General features: G+C 42.8%; 4 protein-coding genes across 8 annotated transcripts in view; 2 read left to right on the top strand and 2 right to left on the bottom strand.

Moving 5' to 3' along the window:
- The window catches only part of DAD1 (defender against cell death 1), a 330,697-nt gene that overhangs the window by 48,403 nt on the left and 264,449 nt on the right, over window positions 1-17,845 (bottom strand). The window lies entirely within an intron of this gene.
- Window positions 1-17,845, top strand: part of MRPL52 (mitochondrial ribosomal protein L52) — a 244,816-nt gene that overhangs the window by 18,941 nt on the left and 208,030 nt on the right. Inside the window, exon 1 of one of the 2 annotated variants that reach the window (XM_050796637.1) lies at window positions 13,537-13,540. The exons of the other annotated variant lie outside the window; for it this stretch is intronic. The gene's annotated coding sequence lies outside the window, so the exon portion shown is untranslated. Of the gene's footprint in view, window positions 1-13,536; window positions 13,541-17,845 lie in introns of those variants that run through there. 2 annotated transcript variants of the gene reach the window in all.
- Window positions 1-17,845, top strand: part of OXA1L (OXA1L mitochondrial inner membrane protein) — a 240,727-nt gene that overhangs the window by 77,954 nt on the left and 144,928 nt on the right. The gene's annotated exons all lie outside the window — the stretch shown is intronic.
- LOC126958286 (olfactory receptor 6J1) lies at window positions 12,042-13,085 on the bottom strand. Its single transcript, XM_050796551.1, is given in 1 exon segment — window positions 12,042-13,085. A coding segment is annotated over 1 exon segment (1,044 nt).

The raw sequence follows: 17,845 nt of genomic DNA, 5'->3' as shown, positions 1-17,845 counted from the left end.
CTACATGGTCTGCACGCATGGACACAAGCCAGCGCGCAGACACGCACCCCATCTGACAGGAACATTCCTAACATTCCACTAGGTGGGACTAAGAAATTACTATGAACATTCTACCCAGTCAGCACAGTTTCCGGGTGGGCACTAAGGATTTAGGGTGACAGTTCAAACCATAAATCCAGACTCCTCAAATGCCTAGCAGTTTAAAAGGAGAGATTCCACAGATAGACATTAAGGACTGTGACTGAACTTAAGACCCAGGAGGTACTGCAGTGTTCAGCGACTAGTGGGAAATGTGCTAAATTTAACTTCCTCCTCAGTATAGATACCAAAGTATGTGTGCTAAAAATGTAGTCTGGTTTCATTGCCAAAAGGGTGGTGAAATCTTGATGAATACCTCTTTCTACTCTGATCCATGACCCTGCAGGTACAGTTCATGGCCAGAGAGAAGAGACTCCTACTTTTTTTTTTTTTTTTTTTTTGAGATGGAGTGTCACTTTGTCGCCCAGGCTGGAGTGCAATGGCGTAATCTCAGCTCACTGAAACCTCTGCGTCCCGGGTCCAAGCAATTCTCCTGCCTCAGCCTCCTGAGTAACTGGGACTACAGGCGCACACCACCATGCTCAGTTAATTTTTGTATTTTTAGTAGAAACAGGGTTTCACCATATTGATCAGGCTGGTCTCAAACTCCTGACCTCAGGCGATCCACCGGCCTTGGCCTCCCAAAGTGCTGGGATTACAGGCGTGAGCCACCGCGCCCGGCCTAAGACTCCTACTCTTAACTGATAACAAATACAATGTCCAATGAATGGTACGCAACATTTTTTTCATTTTGTGACTTTTCAATTCATACAGAGTCCTTGGATGAGGTCTGGAGGGTCCTTTCTCTCAGTCTCCCTTCTTTTTCTGTCCTTCCTCAGGGTCCTGGTCTATCTTGCAGAAACAACAAACACACTTGAGATTCCGAGGGTCTGTCTCAACCCCATCCTAGTGAAATATCTCAAGATAAACCATCTCCTCTCTTGCTATTATAATATTGACTTTTTCATAGCATAAGTTCAGCATTGTTATGCTTGAAAGATCCTTGTCATCGTCCTGCTAAATATCACTCTTCACTAGGGTTAAGGAGGAAAGACAATCCTCATTCCTGGACAGAATACTAAGGAGGATTAGCAGATGTCAGCAGGTGCACAGTCTGTTCCCCCATGCCACCGAGGACCCCATTCCCTTGGATGGTGACTCTGCTAAAGTCCTAGGAGATCTGCAGACCTCACCTTACTGGTGGTTGGTGCTCCTTCCTCCTGGAGTATTCTGAGGCCTGATGTAGAGTTTGTGATAATTCAGCAACCACATATGTTAGTTGGTATATGTGTGTCTTAGTCTGTTTGTGTTGCTATAAAGGAATACCTGAGGCTGGGTAATTTATGAAGAAAAGAAAACCTGTCAGTTCAGTAGGCTGTACAAGAAGCATGGCATCAGCCTCTGCTTCTGGTGAGGGCCTCAGGAAGCTTCCACTCAAGGTGGAAGGGTGAGGGGAACTTGAGTGTGCAGAGATCACATGACAAGACAGCATGGGCAAGAGAGAGACAAGTGAGGTGCCAGGCTTGTTTTAACAATCTCTCCTAGGCACCACTAGAGCAAGAACTCACTCATAACCACACGGACAGCACCAAGCCATTCGTGAGGAATCTGGCCCATGACCCAGACACCTCCCATTAGGCCCCATTGGGGATCAAATTTCAACATGAGATTTGAAGAGTCAAATATCCAAACTATAGCAATATGAGGTCAAATTATACACAACCAGAAGAAACCTGGGACATGCTAGTGGCTGAAGAGGATTCCGAAGGATATGGCGTTACAGGTGATAGTTTCATCTTCTCAGTTTGACCAGCTGACAACATGTGTAGTGTCTGGGAACATAATTTTTGAGAGGGCTCACAACTTAGGGTAGATTTATGGGCCTCTGATAAATTATGAGGTAACTAACATAAAAACTGGGCATCGTATACTTTCTAAAATTTTCAAGGAGATTACAGGCATGAGCCGAATGTAACTGCAAAACCATATATTATAGCAGTGGCTTCCTACATAGATATGCAGACTGGAGCTGGTCCATGATAAAGTGTTTCTGGTTCATAACAAAATAGTGCCTTTTCTTTTTAGTATTTTTAAATTCTGAAATTATATCCTTTCTAACCTTTTCAGGATTAAGGTATTGTTATTTTATAAAAAGATGCTGATACTCTATGATTTTTGGGGGGTGAGAGGGAATGTCATTTTTTGTTTCCAAACATACCAATTTTAGAAGTTTTTCCTGTATTTGTAATTAATATTATCAAAATCCTAAAGTCTGGGGAGTGCTGGCTATATTACAGAAGACCAGAGTGGGAAAGGAACTTGAATTTTATGACAAGATAAATAAGTCAATCATGTGGACCCCATGACTGGAGGAGACCGTGGAAAGATAACGCTGTTCAGAGGAAGTGAATCTAGTTGAAGGCACTCAACAATAGTGTGTATGTCAAAAAGGAAACCACAGAACCGAAGATGGAAATGTTTGGTTGGGGATAAAAGGAGAAACAAACAGGAACAGATACTAAGATAATTGGAGGACACAGATGCTGCTTTCTTCGTTCAGACTGCAAAACATCAAAAGCAAGTTACAGTAGTGCCAGAGGTCTCCAAGAATCAGGACACTAACCTGAGTCTCTTTCTGCCAGACGTAGAGCACCTAGTAAATGCTTGCTCTACTCACAATTGTGTTTACTAGAATGTTGAAAAAAGATTGTCAGATGTAATTTTTATAGATTTCAGGAAGTCAGATTTCAGAATGTTCCAAGGAAAATTATCTAGAGTGGATAAAAGGGACAGGGCATTCTGAAACTGAAGTTTCAGTTGTATCTCAAAGGATCCTGCTGAGGAAGAATGAAGAGGCTTCAGCAATCAGAAAGCGGCTGCACAGGTTGTTTCCTGACATGATCAAACTGTGGGCAGAGATGAATGTCAATTCTTTCACATGAAAAAAATGAACCTTGGCCGAGTATGGTGGCTCACGCCTGTAATCCCAGCACTTTAGGGGACTGAGGCAGGAGGCAGGAGGATCACTTGAGCCCAGGAGTTCAAGACCAGCCTGAGCAATATGGCAAGACTCAAAAAAAAAAAAAAAAAATTTAATTAGCTGGGACTGGTGGCATGTGACTGTAGTCCTAGCCACTCGGGAGGCTGAGGCAGGAGGATTGCTTGAGCCCAGAAGTTCAAGGCTGCAGTGAGCTATAAAGCTATGGAGTGCCACTGCACTCCAGCCTGAGCAGCAGAGTAAGATCCTGTCTCTACAAAAAAAGAAAAAAAAAAAAAAAAGAACCTCGCCCGGCATGGTGGAGTGCACTTTCAGTCCCAGCTACTTGGGAGGCTGAAGCAGAAGGATTCCTTGAGCCCGGGAGTTCCAGGCTGCAGTGCTCTGCGATTATGCCTGTGAATAGCCACTGCACCATAGCCTGGGCAATATAGTGAGATGCTGTCTCCAAAAAAAAAAAAAAAAGATAGAAAAAATGAACCAAACTAGTAAAGCAATGGCAGTTAATGTGAAAAGATTAAACCATTGTGTAAGTTTTAGTGGGCTAGAATCTCTGTTTCTGGCAGTAAAGAAATGAAGCTGCCCCAAAAGCTAATGGAAAGCTAGGTCTCATTCCCTGCATTGATTGGGGGACTCAATGGTTTCACGTAACCTGATTTGAGTGTTGGGTTCAATTCTGAGAACATTTTTCCTTTATTTAAATGTAAACAAAAATTTTTAATTGTACAAAAATAGGACAAAATTAAAAACACTTTTTTAAAAATCTATAGTTATACTACCCAAAAATAACCATTTTAAATACATTGGAATATATTCTTTCAGATGATATATATGTTATTGTATATATAAATATATATTTGCCAGAATGAGAGCATACTAACAAAGTGCTTTATAAAAATTTTTAACTTTATTGTTATAAATCTCTTTCTACACCAATAAATATAGAATCCATAGAAATATATTATCATTTTTAATTGTTGCATCTTCTTCCATTGTGCGGATTTACTATAATTCATTTATCTGCTTCTCTATTCTTGGATTTTAAATTGCTTCCAAATATTTGTATGTTATAAACAACATACGCTAAGTGCCTTGTACGTACATATTTGCATATTTGACCAATTATTTCCTTCCTTGAGGTAAGATTGCAGGATTGAAGGGTGTGCAAAATGAAGCTTTTGTTTTTTGTGGGGGTTTTTTTTTTTTTTTTTTTTTCCTGAGACAGAGTCTTACTCTATCACCCAGGCTAGGGTGCAGTGGTGCAATCTCGGCTCACTGCAACCTCCACCTCCCAGGTTCAAGCAATTATCTTGCCTCAGCTTCTTGAGTAGCTGGGATTACAGGCATACGCCACCCTGCATGGCTAATTTTTTGGTATTTTTAGTAGAGACAGGGTTTTTCCATGTTGGCCAGGCTGGTCTTGAACTCCTGACCTCAGGTAATCCACCCTCCTCGGCCTCCCAAAGTACTAGGATTACAGGCATGAGCCACCATGCCCGGCAAAATAAAGCTTTTTGATAAGCAATGAGAATAGTTTATAACAAGTGATCAGAAAAGGAAAAGCAACCCAGCAGAAAAATAAATGTTTTATTTTTGTGTATGTGGCAAGAAATATGAGTAAGTAATTTACAGAAGAAGATATACAAATGACCAGTGAATGATCGCTTCTCGGCCTTTTGGCTAAAATCAAGTGTACAAATGACCAATGAAGCCAGGCCCAGGGGCTCATGCCTGTAATCCCAGTACTTTGGGAGGCCACAGTGGATGGATCACCTGAGGTCAGGAGTTCGAGACCAGCCTGGCTAACATGGTGAAACCTTGTCTCTACTAAAAATACAAAAATTAGCCAGGTGTGGTGGCAGGTGCCTGTAATCCCAGCTACTCGGGAAACTGAGGTAGGAGAATCACTTGAACCCGGGATGCAGAGGTTGCAGTGAGCTGAGATCATGCCATTGCATTCCAGCCTGGATGACAAGAGCAAAACTCCATCTTGAAAAAAAAAAAAAAAATGAGGTCAGGTGTGGTGGCTCATGCCTGTAATCCCAGCACTTTGAGAGGCCAAGGTGGGTGGATCAGCTGAGGTCAGGAAGTCAAGACCAGCCTGGCCAACATGGAGAAACCCCATCTCTACTAAAAATACAAAAATTAGCTGAGCGTGGTGATGCACACCTGTAATCCCAGCTACTCGGGTGACTGAGGCAAGAGAATTGCTTGAACCCAGGAGGCAGAGGTTGCAGTGAGCTGAGATCGTGCCATTGTACTCCGGCCTGGATGACAAGAGCAAAACTCTGTCTCAAAAAAAAAAAAAAAAAAAAATGACCAATGAACATATGAGAAGATACTCAACCTCACTAGCAATAGAAGAAGTACATAACAATAATAAGATACTATTTTTACATGCAGGTTGACAAAAATTTTAAAGATTGACAATAGCTAGTAATGGCAATAGTGAAGAAGATGGATATTTTTATACAATGTTGGTGGGAGAGGAAATTGTTATCACACTTTTGGAGACAACTTGGCAGAATTTATCAAAATAATTACTGAAATTTAAAATGGTCATACACTATTAGCCATGAGTCCTAATAGCAGGAATTTATGTTAAAAAAAATTTAGCACCAGTAACAAAATAGAAGAGATGTGTCTTCATTGGTTATAAAAGTGATATCCAAAAATGAATTATATAACTTTATGGGTACGGTAAGCCAAAAATAAAATTCTAAGCACCCTGAACCAACTAAATGGACCCCTCCTCTCGACCAAGGGCATTCTAAAGTAAACTTGAAATACTAGTTCAGGCCATGATGAGAATGGGTGGTCAGACATGCCACATTAAACCTTCCTGCCTTTGGAATTCAGGCACAGCTGACCAGCATTAACATTAAAACAGTCTTATACATTAAGACAGCACAGATTCTTGGTAGCAATAAGATACCAATATGACAGATAGCAGGCCCTGGAAGAAACCAAAGTATTTTGCTCCAAAATATATTGCTTTAACATATTTTGAAATAACCCTGCAAAGCTGTCTCTTTAAGCCTGATAAGAAACAGGTTCTGTTCTCTCTGAACCCTGCTACCTGAAGACTTCATCTACATAATAAGAACCTTGGTCTCCACAACCCATCTGAACCCAGACACTCCCATTTATTAATTCCAGGGCTTTAGATAAACTGTCAGCCAATTGCTAATCAGAAAATCTTTGAATTCACCTTTGACATGGAAGCCCTTCCTTGTCCTGCCCCCTTACTCTCTCCACCCTCAACATCCCTGTTTGAGTTGTCCCACCTTTCCAGATCAAACCAAGGTACATCTTACATGTATTGGTTGATGTCTTAGGTCTCCCTAAAATGTATAAAAACAAGCTGTAGTCTGACCACCTTGGGCACATGTCATCAGGATCTCCTAGGGCTGTGTCATGGGCCATGGTCACTCACATTTGGCTCAGAATAAATATCTTCAATTATTCTACAGTTTGACTCTTTCTGTTGACAGTATTTACATGGAAAGATTTTAAAACTCAAGTCGCAGACAATTCATATAATGCCTTCTGTTTTGTAAAGTAAAAGTTATATGTGTGAATATGAATGAATATATATATATGTTCTAATATATTCTAAGCATAAAATATGTTTAACTAGGCCGGGGGTGGTGGCTCACACCTGTAATCCCAGCTACTCAGGAGGCTGAGGCAGGAGAATTGCTTGAACCCAGGAGGCAGAGGTTGCAGTGAGCCGAGATCGTGCCACTGCACCCCAGCCTGGGCGACAGAGCGAGACTCTGTCTCAAAAAAAAAAAAATGTATGTATATATATGTTTAACTAACAATGTTGACTGCTACAGAATGGAATTGGCTGGCAGGACTTTTCATGTTTTACTTTATACACTTCTGTACTGGCTGAGATTTTACAATGAACGTGGATTTTCATAATTAAAAATATTAAAAACAAAAAAGTTTTCGAAAATTGATTCTAACTTTGGTTTACACCTATGATGTCAGTTTCAGGAATGTTCTCAGATGGGAATCAGGTCTGCTCACCTTGTTTTGTAGGGGTCCTGCACGAACATACACCTAAATTGGCAAAGCAGGCGGACGCAAAGAGCATTGGCAGAATGTCTCCTGCCCCTCCGCCAAGCCTCAGGGCTATGTAACGGCAAGTGCAAATTCAAAATAAGTGGCTTATTTCTCTCTGTTGAAAATAAGGGAAGAAAGTTCTCCCTCTTCCCTTTCCTTATGCAGTTACCTCAAAAAATTTATGAGTTCTTTCTCTGTCTCTTTGAACTATAAATAAATCTTTTTAAATGGTAACTAATCCTCTGAACAGCATTACACCCCAGGAATGTCTTTCTTAAGGACCTGGGAAATATCTCTTTGGAATCATCAAGGAAGATAGCACCTCTATTCCCAGTCCTGGTGGGAGGGGAGGAACCTAACTTCAGAACCTCTTGCTCCTAAATTACCTCCTGTTACAAAGATATGTAAAGTTTATTTTTCCTTTGGAGAAAGCCAATTAGATAGAACAGATGATTCACCCCAATTACCAAGTGAACTGAGGACAAACTGTGTGTGACAAGTGGGGTTGTCAAGTCCTTTTACTTGAGGATTAGTTGTTATTTATCTTGAGAAAAGGTATGCAATTAATTTTATTAATATGTCTTTATAAAAGGGTGACGTTTATTTCTGTCTTTGCAATCTTTTTGGAAGATTGCCTGTGATGAGCATTATATTCTGGTTCAATGCTTATTCAATAATAAAACTGTTTTATTTCTTTTCTACCTTTGTGGGGCAGTTTTCTGAGCTGGGGATAAATTTTGTTTTTAATTCTATTTCCCAACAGTTACAGAGAGCCAGACCCCCTTGCATACCTTCAGAAGCCAAGGCCACCCCCGGCCGCCTAGATTCTGCCAGCTGCATCCTGGAGAAACTCTCTGGAGCCACTGGGAGAGTAAATGAAGGCCACAGGCAGATGCAGGCTGTGGAGGCCACAGATATATTAAAGAATAAAAATCATGTCATAGACTAGAGAGGTCTGTGACACTTTGACATGCTCCCCCAATCCCCAGATTTTCTGGGACTGGACCACTGGCCATCTTTAAGCCTCTGTTTTCTAAGGAGTTTACAGCAGAAGCTACCTCCCATTTGGTCTTGGAACTAGAATGAGTGTAGAAGTGGGAGCAAGTACAGACAGCTAAGGCAAAGTGTGCAAGCCGATGAACTTTGCCCTCGTGCCCCTTTCCCTGTATCTGAACCCATTTCCATTTCCTGATGCTCACTGCCCCTCAGAGGGTCCTCCCAGTGCCTGCAGGCTTCTTCCTCCTTTCTAAGGGGCTGAACTGCTTTATTTAGTGGGAATACCCCAACCCAAATCCAAGCTAAAATTTGCATTTTCAAAAAGGACTCTTGCTAAACTGCACATATTTTCACTTTATTTAGTAAATACTTAGCATATCTGGTGTGTGAAACACTGATGTAGGTTTCTGGGAGAAAGGGTAGGAGACCCCCAAACTAATATCATCCAATCTTCTGCACTGAAAGGAATTTGCTATTTCTTGGGGAAGATGTTACAGGTAGTTAGGCATGAGCAGGGCAGGAGAGGGCTATCCCCCACCCACTGGGAATGTCAGGTGATGGTTCGGCGTTTGTCACATTGCCTCTCTAAAAGTGATAAATTGGCAGCCAGGGATAGGCCATTATCCTGAGGGTTCACACCTGTTGCACTAAAGTGTTAATTGAATGCAGATGCCAGGAAGAAGCAACTTTCTGGGCATGCACATTAAGAGACAAAATGGCGGAGTATGACCTTCCAGGGACACTCCACCGGAAAAGGGAAGAAAGCCTCAGATGGGCATGGGTACAACTTCCTAAACACGCTGTGTATGCTCACTTCCCAAGAGTAAGGGGGGCACTGCACATACAGGCAGCACGCCCTAAGGGAAGAATCATGAGAAAGGGGCCAGCCTATAAAGTCCTAGGATCAAGGTTACATACTGCACTTTACCTCGGTGCCCGCTTGGGTCTCTTCCAAGCATACTTTCCTCTCTTTGCTGTTCTAAAGCCTTTTAAAATAAACTTCCACCCCTGCTCTGAAACTTCCCATGGTCTCTTTTTCCATCTTATGCCCCTCAGTCAAATTCTTCCTTCTGAGGAGGCAAGACTTGAGGTTGCTGCACATCCGTATGGATTCGCCTCTGGTAGCTCGGACGCCTTCCACAGCTAACATATTTGGTACTGTGAGACTCAAGTATTTGCCACCCCTGACAAAGACAGACAAACACACCAACTCCACAAGGCATGGAAAGGCCCGTAAGAAGGAAGTGTTTGCTGTGGGCTGAGAATGGAACTGCTAGGCTAAGGGTTCACCAGCAGAAACTTGGACGTATGTTGCTGGTTTTAAATCCAAACTTAGAAGCTTTTGGTCAGTGGTTTGAAAGACTTCTGAGAGAGTCTATGAGTCCCCAAATGTTTTCAGTGAAACATTGCTGGTAGAGAAAGCATGGGTTCTGAGGCCATCTCAGAGTCCTACACAGGGAAACACCGAAATCTAGCTTCTTCCTCTCCCCTAATCTGATCCTAGAGACTCATAGAAGTCTCCACAGAAGACTGGGCCTCACAGTCTAACTGCTTTGCCAGATGTACAGTAACAGTGGGCTTCCTCTAGAGGCACTAGGTGTCCTCACAAGCCCTACTAGCCAAAGAGTCTAAATCTTGGGGCTTGGGGTCCACTCAAAGAAGCAGAGTCTTTGGCACATGCAAGACATCCTCAGTTTCTACAGCTCCCATTCCTGGCCTGCAAACCCCCAACAACGCTCCGTTTACCTGAGCTCACCTTTCATCATCTGTTCTCACGGGATCTGGTTTTCCACTTTGGGAGGATTGTCCTTCTGCTTAGACTTTAAAATGTTATATGAAATTTCAAGGTTGTAAGAACTGAGAGACTGAATATGAAAGTGGACAACAGCCAGATCATATATGACAACAGAACTCTGACTCAGAAACTCCAAAGGGACCCTCGAGGGAAGCCAAACCACAACAAAACCTCTGAAGCACTTGGCCCAGAATGGACAAGACTTGTTCGTGACTGCCCACTTTCCTGATTTCTGAAGCCCCCTCCCCTTCCACACTTCTTTCCAATTCAAGACCAATCACAGAAAGCCAAATATGCTTCCCAAATCAATCCCCTAAGATGTCCTGCTTCTAGTTAGCTCACCTCCAGCTCCCCATGCCAAAACCCTCCAGTCAGTGGATACCTGGACCTTCCCTGTTTTTTCTACTATGAAGCTTTCCACTCACCTGCCTGCCTTTGACTCTCTGCCAAAGGCAAATGATGGTGGCTGACTCCCCTGATATAGCCAGCTCTGAATAAGTGGTATCTGTGCTCATTTGAGTGGTCTTCATTTATGTCCACAGAACTCTGCAGCAGTTCCTGAGGTATGCATATGCCCTTCTGACTAGTTCCACGCAGACCATAGGGGTTAATTTAGCAAACTGGATGCTGCAGCACTGGTGGCCAAGCAGGACAAGAAATTAAGCCTCAGAGATTCTGAGGACATTGAAAAGCTGGTTTGCACTGAGCTGAACCATAGGCCCAGAGGGGGGCCAGTTAAGCATCCCAGGCAGTGTTTGGGCACCAAGAATTCAGACTAGGAGTGCGGTTAAAAACACATTCTTGGCTGGGCGCAGTGGCTCATGCCTGTAATCCCAGCACTTTGGGAGACCGAGGTGGGCAGATCACGAGGTCAGGAGATCGAGACCATCCTGGCTAACACAGTGAAACCCAATCTCTACTAAAAATACAAAAATTAGCCGAGCATGGTGGCACGTGCCTGCGGTCCCAGCTACTCAGGAGGCTGAGGCAGGAGAATCACTTGAACCTAGGAGGCAGAGGTGGCAGTGAGCCAAGATTGCGCCACTGCACTCCATCCTGGGTGTCAGAGCGAGACTCCATCTCAAACAAAAAACAAAACAAAACAGATTCTTTTATTTTCTTTTTTTTTTTTTGAGACGGAGTCTCGCTCTGCTGTCGCCCAGGCTGGAGTGCAGTGGCGCGATCTGGGCTCACTGCAAGCTCCGCCTCCCAGGTTCAGGCCATTCTCCTGCCTCAGCCTCCCGAGTAGCTGGGACTACAGGTGCCCACCACCTCACTTGGCTAGTTTTTTGTATTTTTTTTAGTAGAGATGGGGTTTCACCGTGTTAGCCAGGATGGTCTCGATTTCCTGACCTCGTGATCCACCTGTCTCGGCCTCCCAAAGTGCTGGGATTACAGGCTTGAGCCACCACACCTGGCCCAAAACAGATTCTTTCCAGGTGTATGGAGCCAGAAAAGGGGAGAAGCTATGCTTGGTGGAGAGATAATGAACTTTGTAGTCAAGCTGCTTTTTGGTCACAAGAGTCTAAGACCTTCTCAAGATGGCTCAATAAAAAGGGATTTGATTTACAGGTACAGGCAAAACACATCAAATCCAGAAAGAGGAATCAAAACTCTACCAGCTCCAAGCCTAGGAAGCCATGAGACTTGAACTCTGGCCTTGGTTTTAACTTTAATCTGTGACCGCAGCTGTGTCACCAGCCATGAGAGGTGAGCTAACTAGAAGCAGGACATCTTAGGGGATTGATTTGGGAAGCATATTTGGCTTTCTGTGATTGGTCTTGAATTGGAAAGAAGTGTGGAAGGGGAGGGGGCTTCAGAAATCAGGAAAGTGGGCAGTCACGAACAAGTCTTGTCCATTCTGGGCCAAGTGCTTCAGAGGTTTTGTTGTGGTTTGGCTTCCCTCGAGGGTCCCTTTGGAGTTTCTGAGTCAGAGTTCTGTTGTCATATATGATCTGGCTGTTGTCCACTTTCATATTCAGTCTCTCAGTTCTTACAACCTTGAAATTTCATATAACATTTTAAAGTCTCTGTCTCCACAGCCAGTCTTTCCACTGTAGACTATAGCTAGCTCACTCTTTCACTAAGGCAGCTCCTCTCTTTCTAACACTGGAGCTTTACACAATACATACATGGTGGAGAAGAGCAAGCCCCTCCTTGGTGGTCTTTGTTGGAGAACAATCTGCTCCTCAGCACTGCCCTCATCCTCTTTTCTAAAACTCCTCAAACCCTGACCCACATATCCCTGAGGACTCCCTGCATGGCGTCATTCCTCAGAGTATATATAAAGGGATTGAGGAATGGAATCATCACACTGCTCATAACTGAAGGGATCTTGTTGATCTCTAGATATTCTTTCTGGGAGGGAGTCACAAAGATACACACAGTGATACCACTAGAAATGATGACTATGGTCAGGTGGGAAGCGCAGGTATTAAAGGCCTTCTTCCTTCCACTTGCAGAAGGAATGCGCACTATTGTCAACATGATGTACGTAGAGGAATAGGCCACAAGGACTACGCAGCAGAGGATGACCATGGAAGAAAGCATAAAATTCATCAGCTCGATGGCAGTGGTGTCTGCATAGGCCAGGGCCAGCAAGGGTCCACCGTCACAGAAGAAGTGGCTAATGATGTTGGAGCCACAGAAGGGCAGCTGGGAGATGAGGATGGTTGGAAAGAGCACAGACAGGAAGCCTCCCATCCAAGAGAACACAACGGTCTCAATGCAGACAGGAGGTCTCATGATGGCGGTGTACCTCAGAGGGGAGCAGATGGCGGCATAGCGGTCATAGGACATGACCGTCAACAGGAGGAACTCAACTGTGCCCAAGGAAAAGTAGAAATAGCACTGGATGATACATCCGGCAAAGGAGATGGTTTTATCCCCAGATCCTAAGTTGGCCAACACTTTTGGAGAGATGACTGAGGTGAAGACGATGTCCAGGATAGAGAGGTTGCACAAGAAAAAGTACATGGGGGTGTGGAGGCGGGAGCAGGACAGCACAGTGAAGATAATGAGCAGGTTCCCCAGAAGAGTCAGCAGGAACGTGAGCAGCAGGAGCACCAGGAACAGGAGCTCCGCCTCCCTGCTCAGGGAAAACCCCAGCAGAACAAACTCAGTCACCGCTGCAGTCCAGTTCCCCATGGGCCTGGTGGGCCTGGCTCAATTCTTCTAACAGAACAAAGGGAGGTAACACTTAGGAGAGTGTTCAGTGTATGAAACCCCATGGTGCTCACTAGAAAAATATGAACATAGAACATGAGGACTGCCAGTTAGACATGTAATCCAAGTTTAGCTTGGCTTTCAATTATTTGCCTATCAAAATGGACAAGGTTTTTGAAGATAATAGTGTACACTGTTAACGAGGGTGTCCTGAGACCTACACTGTCACAGAGTTCATACGAACTTTCCAAAAGATAATTTAGCGATGTGTATCGAAAACCTTAAAATTAAGCAAATTCTTAGATTCAGAAATTGTACTTCCATCCTGAGGAAGTAGTCATGGATATGTTAAAAAGATTTTGCCACAAGAATATTCACCACAGAATTTTTTACAATAATGAAAATTTGGCAACAACTTTAATATCCAGAAATGGGGGATGAAATAAACAAATTATGGTACCTTAAAGAAAGAACACATTATGTAGCCATTAAAAATTACATTTTACAGTAACATATAAATGACAAAACATTCAAAACGTATGATTAAGTTTTAAAGCATTATTTTAAGCATTATTTATTTATTATTATTAGGTTTTAAAAGTGTTTTTAAAACAAGTTATAAACTTGTACTGACACCATTGTGATGCCATTTTGGGGGAGAGATGTAAATTAGCAAAGGCCCTAGAGTAGCCAGGAAGACATTGCTGAAGAAGAAAGTCAGAGAAGGGGCTCATGTTGGCAGATACCAAGACTTATAAAATTGGAGTGATTAAGGCAAGATGGTATTGGCACAAATATACATAAAAATGACCCATGGAACAACATACAGAGCCAAGAAACAGACCCACACAGATGTGGAGCAGTGATATGTGTCAGAAGTGAAAGAAGCTGGTACTGATGCTTGTCCTCAGGGGAAAAAGTAAAATTGATTTCCAATCTCATGTCAGACACTAACATCCACTCCAGATGGACAAAAAACTTACATGTAAAAATCAAAACTTTTAGAAGAAAAGCTAGAAGAATGTTGTTTTGGCCTCAGAGTAGAAAAGAATCTACTAAATAAGACCCAAAATAGTGCTAAACAGAAAAGAAAATATTAATAAATTAAGCTACGTTAAAATGAAGAATTTCTATTTATTAAAAGATCCTTCAAATAAAGTTAAAGGAAAATCACAAACAGGAAGAACATATTTATGCCACAGATAATGGACAAACTTTAGTACTCACGTAATTAATATTTTGATGCATACAACGCAGTAAGAAATAGATAAGCAATCCAATAGAAAGATGGGCCAAACATGCTACCTGAACTCCATTAAAGAGGAAAGAAACATAGCTAATAAATGTACAAAAAGATGCTTGATCTCATTAGTAATTAGGGAAATACAAATTAAGACACTAGCAAGATACAATTTTATATCCACTATATTGTCAAGAAGCAAAAATATGACAATAACAAGTGTTGACGAGGATGTAGAGCCTTAAAAAGTTTACACTGCTAGTGGGAGTGTAAACTTATATAACTGCTTTGGAAAATAATTTGTCATGACCTTGTAAAGATGAACATTCACATACCCTGTGACCCAATAATTCTACTCCTAGGTAGAGAAACTTGCACATATGCCCCAGGAGACAAACAAGAATATGTATAGAGAAGGGGGAGAGGGGGAGGGAGGCAGGGATGAAAAGGAGAAAGGAAGGGAACGGAATGAGGGGAAGGAAAGGTGGGAGGGAGGGAGGAAGGAAAGAGAGAGATAGAAAGAAAAGAAAGAGAAAGAAAGAAAAAAAAGAAAGAAAAAGAAAGAAAGAAAGAAAGAAAGAAAGAAAGAAAGAAAGAAAGAAAGAAAGAAAGAAAGAAAGAAAGAAAGAAAGAAAGAAAGAAAGAAAGAAAGAGAAAGGAAGGAAGGAAGGAAGGAAGGATTATCCTAAAATTATATATATATATATGTATATATATATGTATGTATGTATGTAATTGATTGGAGATATATACATATATATGGTTGGATTGAAAACGTATATTAGCAAACACATATTGAGTGCCAACTATGTTGTGGGGCCTGTTATTGATGAAAGTTTGCAGAGGTGGTAAAAAATTGCCTGCCCTCACACAGCCTTCAGTCTAAAAGAGATGTGAAGAAACCTGATTTCAGGGAAATCACAGAAACAGAGGAAAAATTAAGGGATGGCAAAGTTTTTTCATGGCTATTTGTCCTGGGCCATTAGTCTGGAAAGCAAACTAACTACCAGGAAAACTGATAGATTCCAGGGACAACTTCAAATAGGGCTTAGATATCTAGGAGGGACTCTGGATAGTAGAGGCCACGTAATTACCAGTGACTAAGAAGAATATAGATTGGACTTGGAAAAACAAGAATAATCTAGTAAAGGAAGAGGACTGCAGAAATCCTGAGGACTGAGTTGACCTCTGCCTATCTAAGCTGAGTCAGAGTATCAGCCACTCCTGCATAGAACCTGTCCTCACGAGCTGCCCTAACCTTCCTGTAGCCTTGGCACACGGACAGTCTCTCCAAACAACTCACCACATTTGCATTGCCAAGGATCTTTTCTTTTTTAACAGCTTTACTGAGATATAATTCAAGTACCATACATTCCACCCATTTAAAGTATACAATTCAATAGCTTTTAGTGTATTCACAAACATGTGTGTCCAACACCACAATCAACTTAAGAATATATATATTTATTTTTTTGAGATAGAGTCTCACTGTGTCACCCAGGCTGGAGTGCAGTGGCATGATCTCAGTTCACTGCAACCTCCACCTGCCGGGTTCAAGCAATTCTCCTGCCTCAGCCTCCTGAGTAGCTGGGATTACAGGTGCCTGCCACCACGCCTGGCTAATTTTTATATTTTTAGTAGAGATAGGGTTTCACCATATTAGTCAGGCTGGTCTCGAACTCCTGACCTCATGATCTGCCCACCTTGACCTCCCAAAGTGCTGGGATTACAGGCGTGAGCCACCGCACCCAGCAGATTTAAGGATATTTTAATGATCCGTCCTCCATTCCCTGGAAACTGTTTTTCTACTTTCTGACTATGGACTTGCCTATTTTGGACATTTCATATAAATGAATCATACCATATGTGTGTCTAGCTTCTTTCACTTACTTTAATATTTTCTTTATTTTTATTGTGAAGTTTTTTTTTAGATACAGGGTCCTGCTCTGTCCGCGAGGCTGGAGTGCAACGGCATGATGACAGCTCACCGCAGCCCCAAACTCCTGGGCTCAAGTGATCCTCCTGCCTCAGCCCCCAAGTAGCTAGGACTACAGGTGCACACCACCACACCTGGCTAATTTTTTTTTTTTTTTTTTTTTGAGATGCAGTTTCACTCTTGTCACCCAGGCTGGAGTGCAATGATGCAATCTCTGGTCACTGCAACCTCTGCCTCCGGATTCAAGCGATTCTCCAGCCTCAGCCTCCCAAGTAGTTGGGATTACAGGCATCTGCCACCACACCCAGCAAATTTTTGTATTTTCAGTAGAGACAGGGTTTCACCATGTTGATCTCGAACTCCTGACCTCAGGTGATCCATCCACCTCGGCCTCCCAAAGTGCTGGGATTACAGGCGTGAGCCACCACGCCAGGTCTAATTTTTTTTTTAATTAGAAAATAATTTTACTTTTTTTATTTTTTGAGACAGGGTCTCACTCTGTAATCATAACTCACTACAGCCTCGGCCTCCCAGGCTCAAGTGATCCTCCTACCTCAGGCACCCAAGTACCTGGGACTACAGGCACACGTCACCATGCCCGGATAATTTTTGTATCTTTTATAGGGATAGGGGTTTTGCCATGTTGCCCAGGCTGGTCTCAAACTCCTGGGCTCAAGCTATCTTCCTGTCTCAGCATCCCAAAGTGCTGAGATTACAGGTATGAGCCACTTACTGTAATATTTTTTAAGGTTCATCTACGTTGTAGCATGGATCATTGCCAAGGATCTTAAAGAACCAATGTAACAGGAGGAAAGGCCACAGCCCCAAGAAGAAGCCCTGACCGCTGGCTGGCATGGCAGACACACACACACACACACACACACACACACACACACACACAGAGAGAGAGATCGAGCAATTACTAAATGTAGATATATGCAGAGTCTATAAAATCTAGAATAGTATGGAGGATGAATTTGGACTTGGTCACCAAATCGGGAAATGGTAAGATAAGGGATGAACACTTAATTCATTTAACTCTCAAAATACATCTTTGCATAAGGCGCCACTGCACCCACTGGAAAGTCATTTCTTCACTTCAGAAATATCAAGAAGCTTACTGAAGGCAAAGATACACACCTTAGATTGTAACAAGAACTGCTGCTCCCAGCCAGCCCCCAAATGCCAAATGGTTGGTTTGCACTCACCTCGGCTGGGGTCGCCTTGTACCACCTCCATGGCTCAGTCTGTTCACCCTGGCTTTGCTGCCACCTAGGATCTTCCACAGTAATTATCTTGACCAAAAAGCCCCAGTGCATTCCACATGAGAGCAGCAGTGTTTGACAGGTGAAATGAGCCCTTCCCAACTCATGTGGATTGTTGCCCTAGCTGTGACCTCTTGCCCGACGAGTGTGCACTCGTGTTGCAGACAGCTGGAAGGTACCTGTTGGATGTTTTAAACTGCTGAGGAAGTTACAAGGTATGGCATCCATTCCAGCATGGAGAGGTCTACAAATCCTCTCCCTAATCCTGAGTGTGTGAGGGTTGGGTTAAGCATTGACCAGC

This window comes from Macaca thibetana, chromosome 7 (assembly GCF_024542745.1).
Source record: "Macaca thibetana thibetana isolate TM-01 chromosome 7, ASM2454274v1, whole genome shotgun sequence".
Taxonomy (NCBI): Eukaryota; Metazoa; Chordata; class Mammalia; order Primates; family Cercopithecidae; genus Macaca; species Macaca thibetana.
Note: the sequence above shows the minus strand (reverse complement) of the source record. Positions and strands in the feature narration are given on the sequence as shown.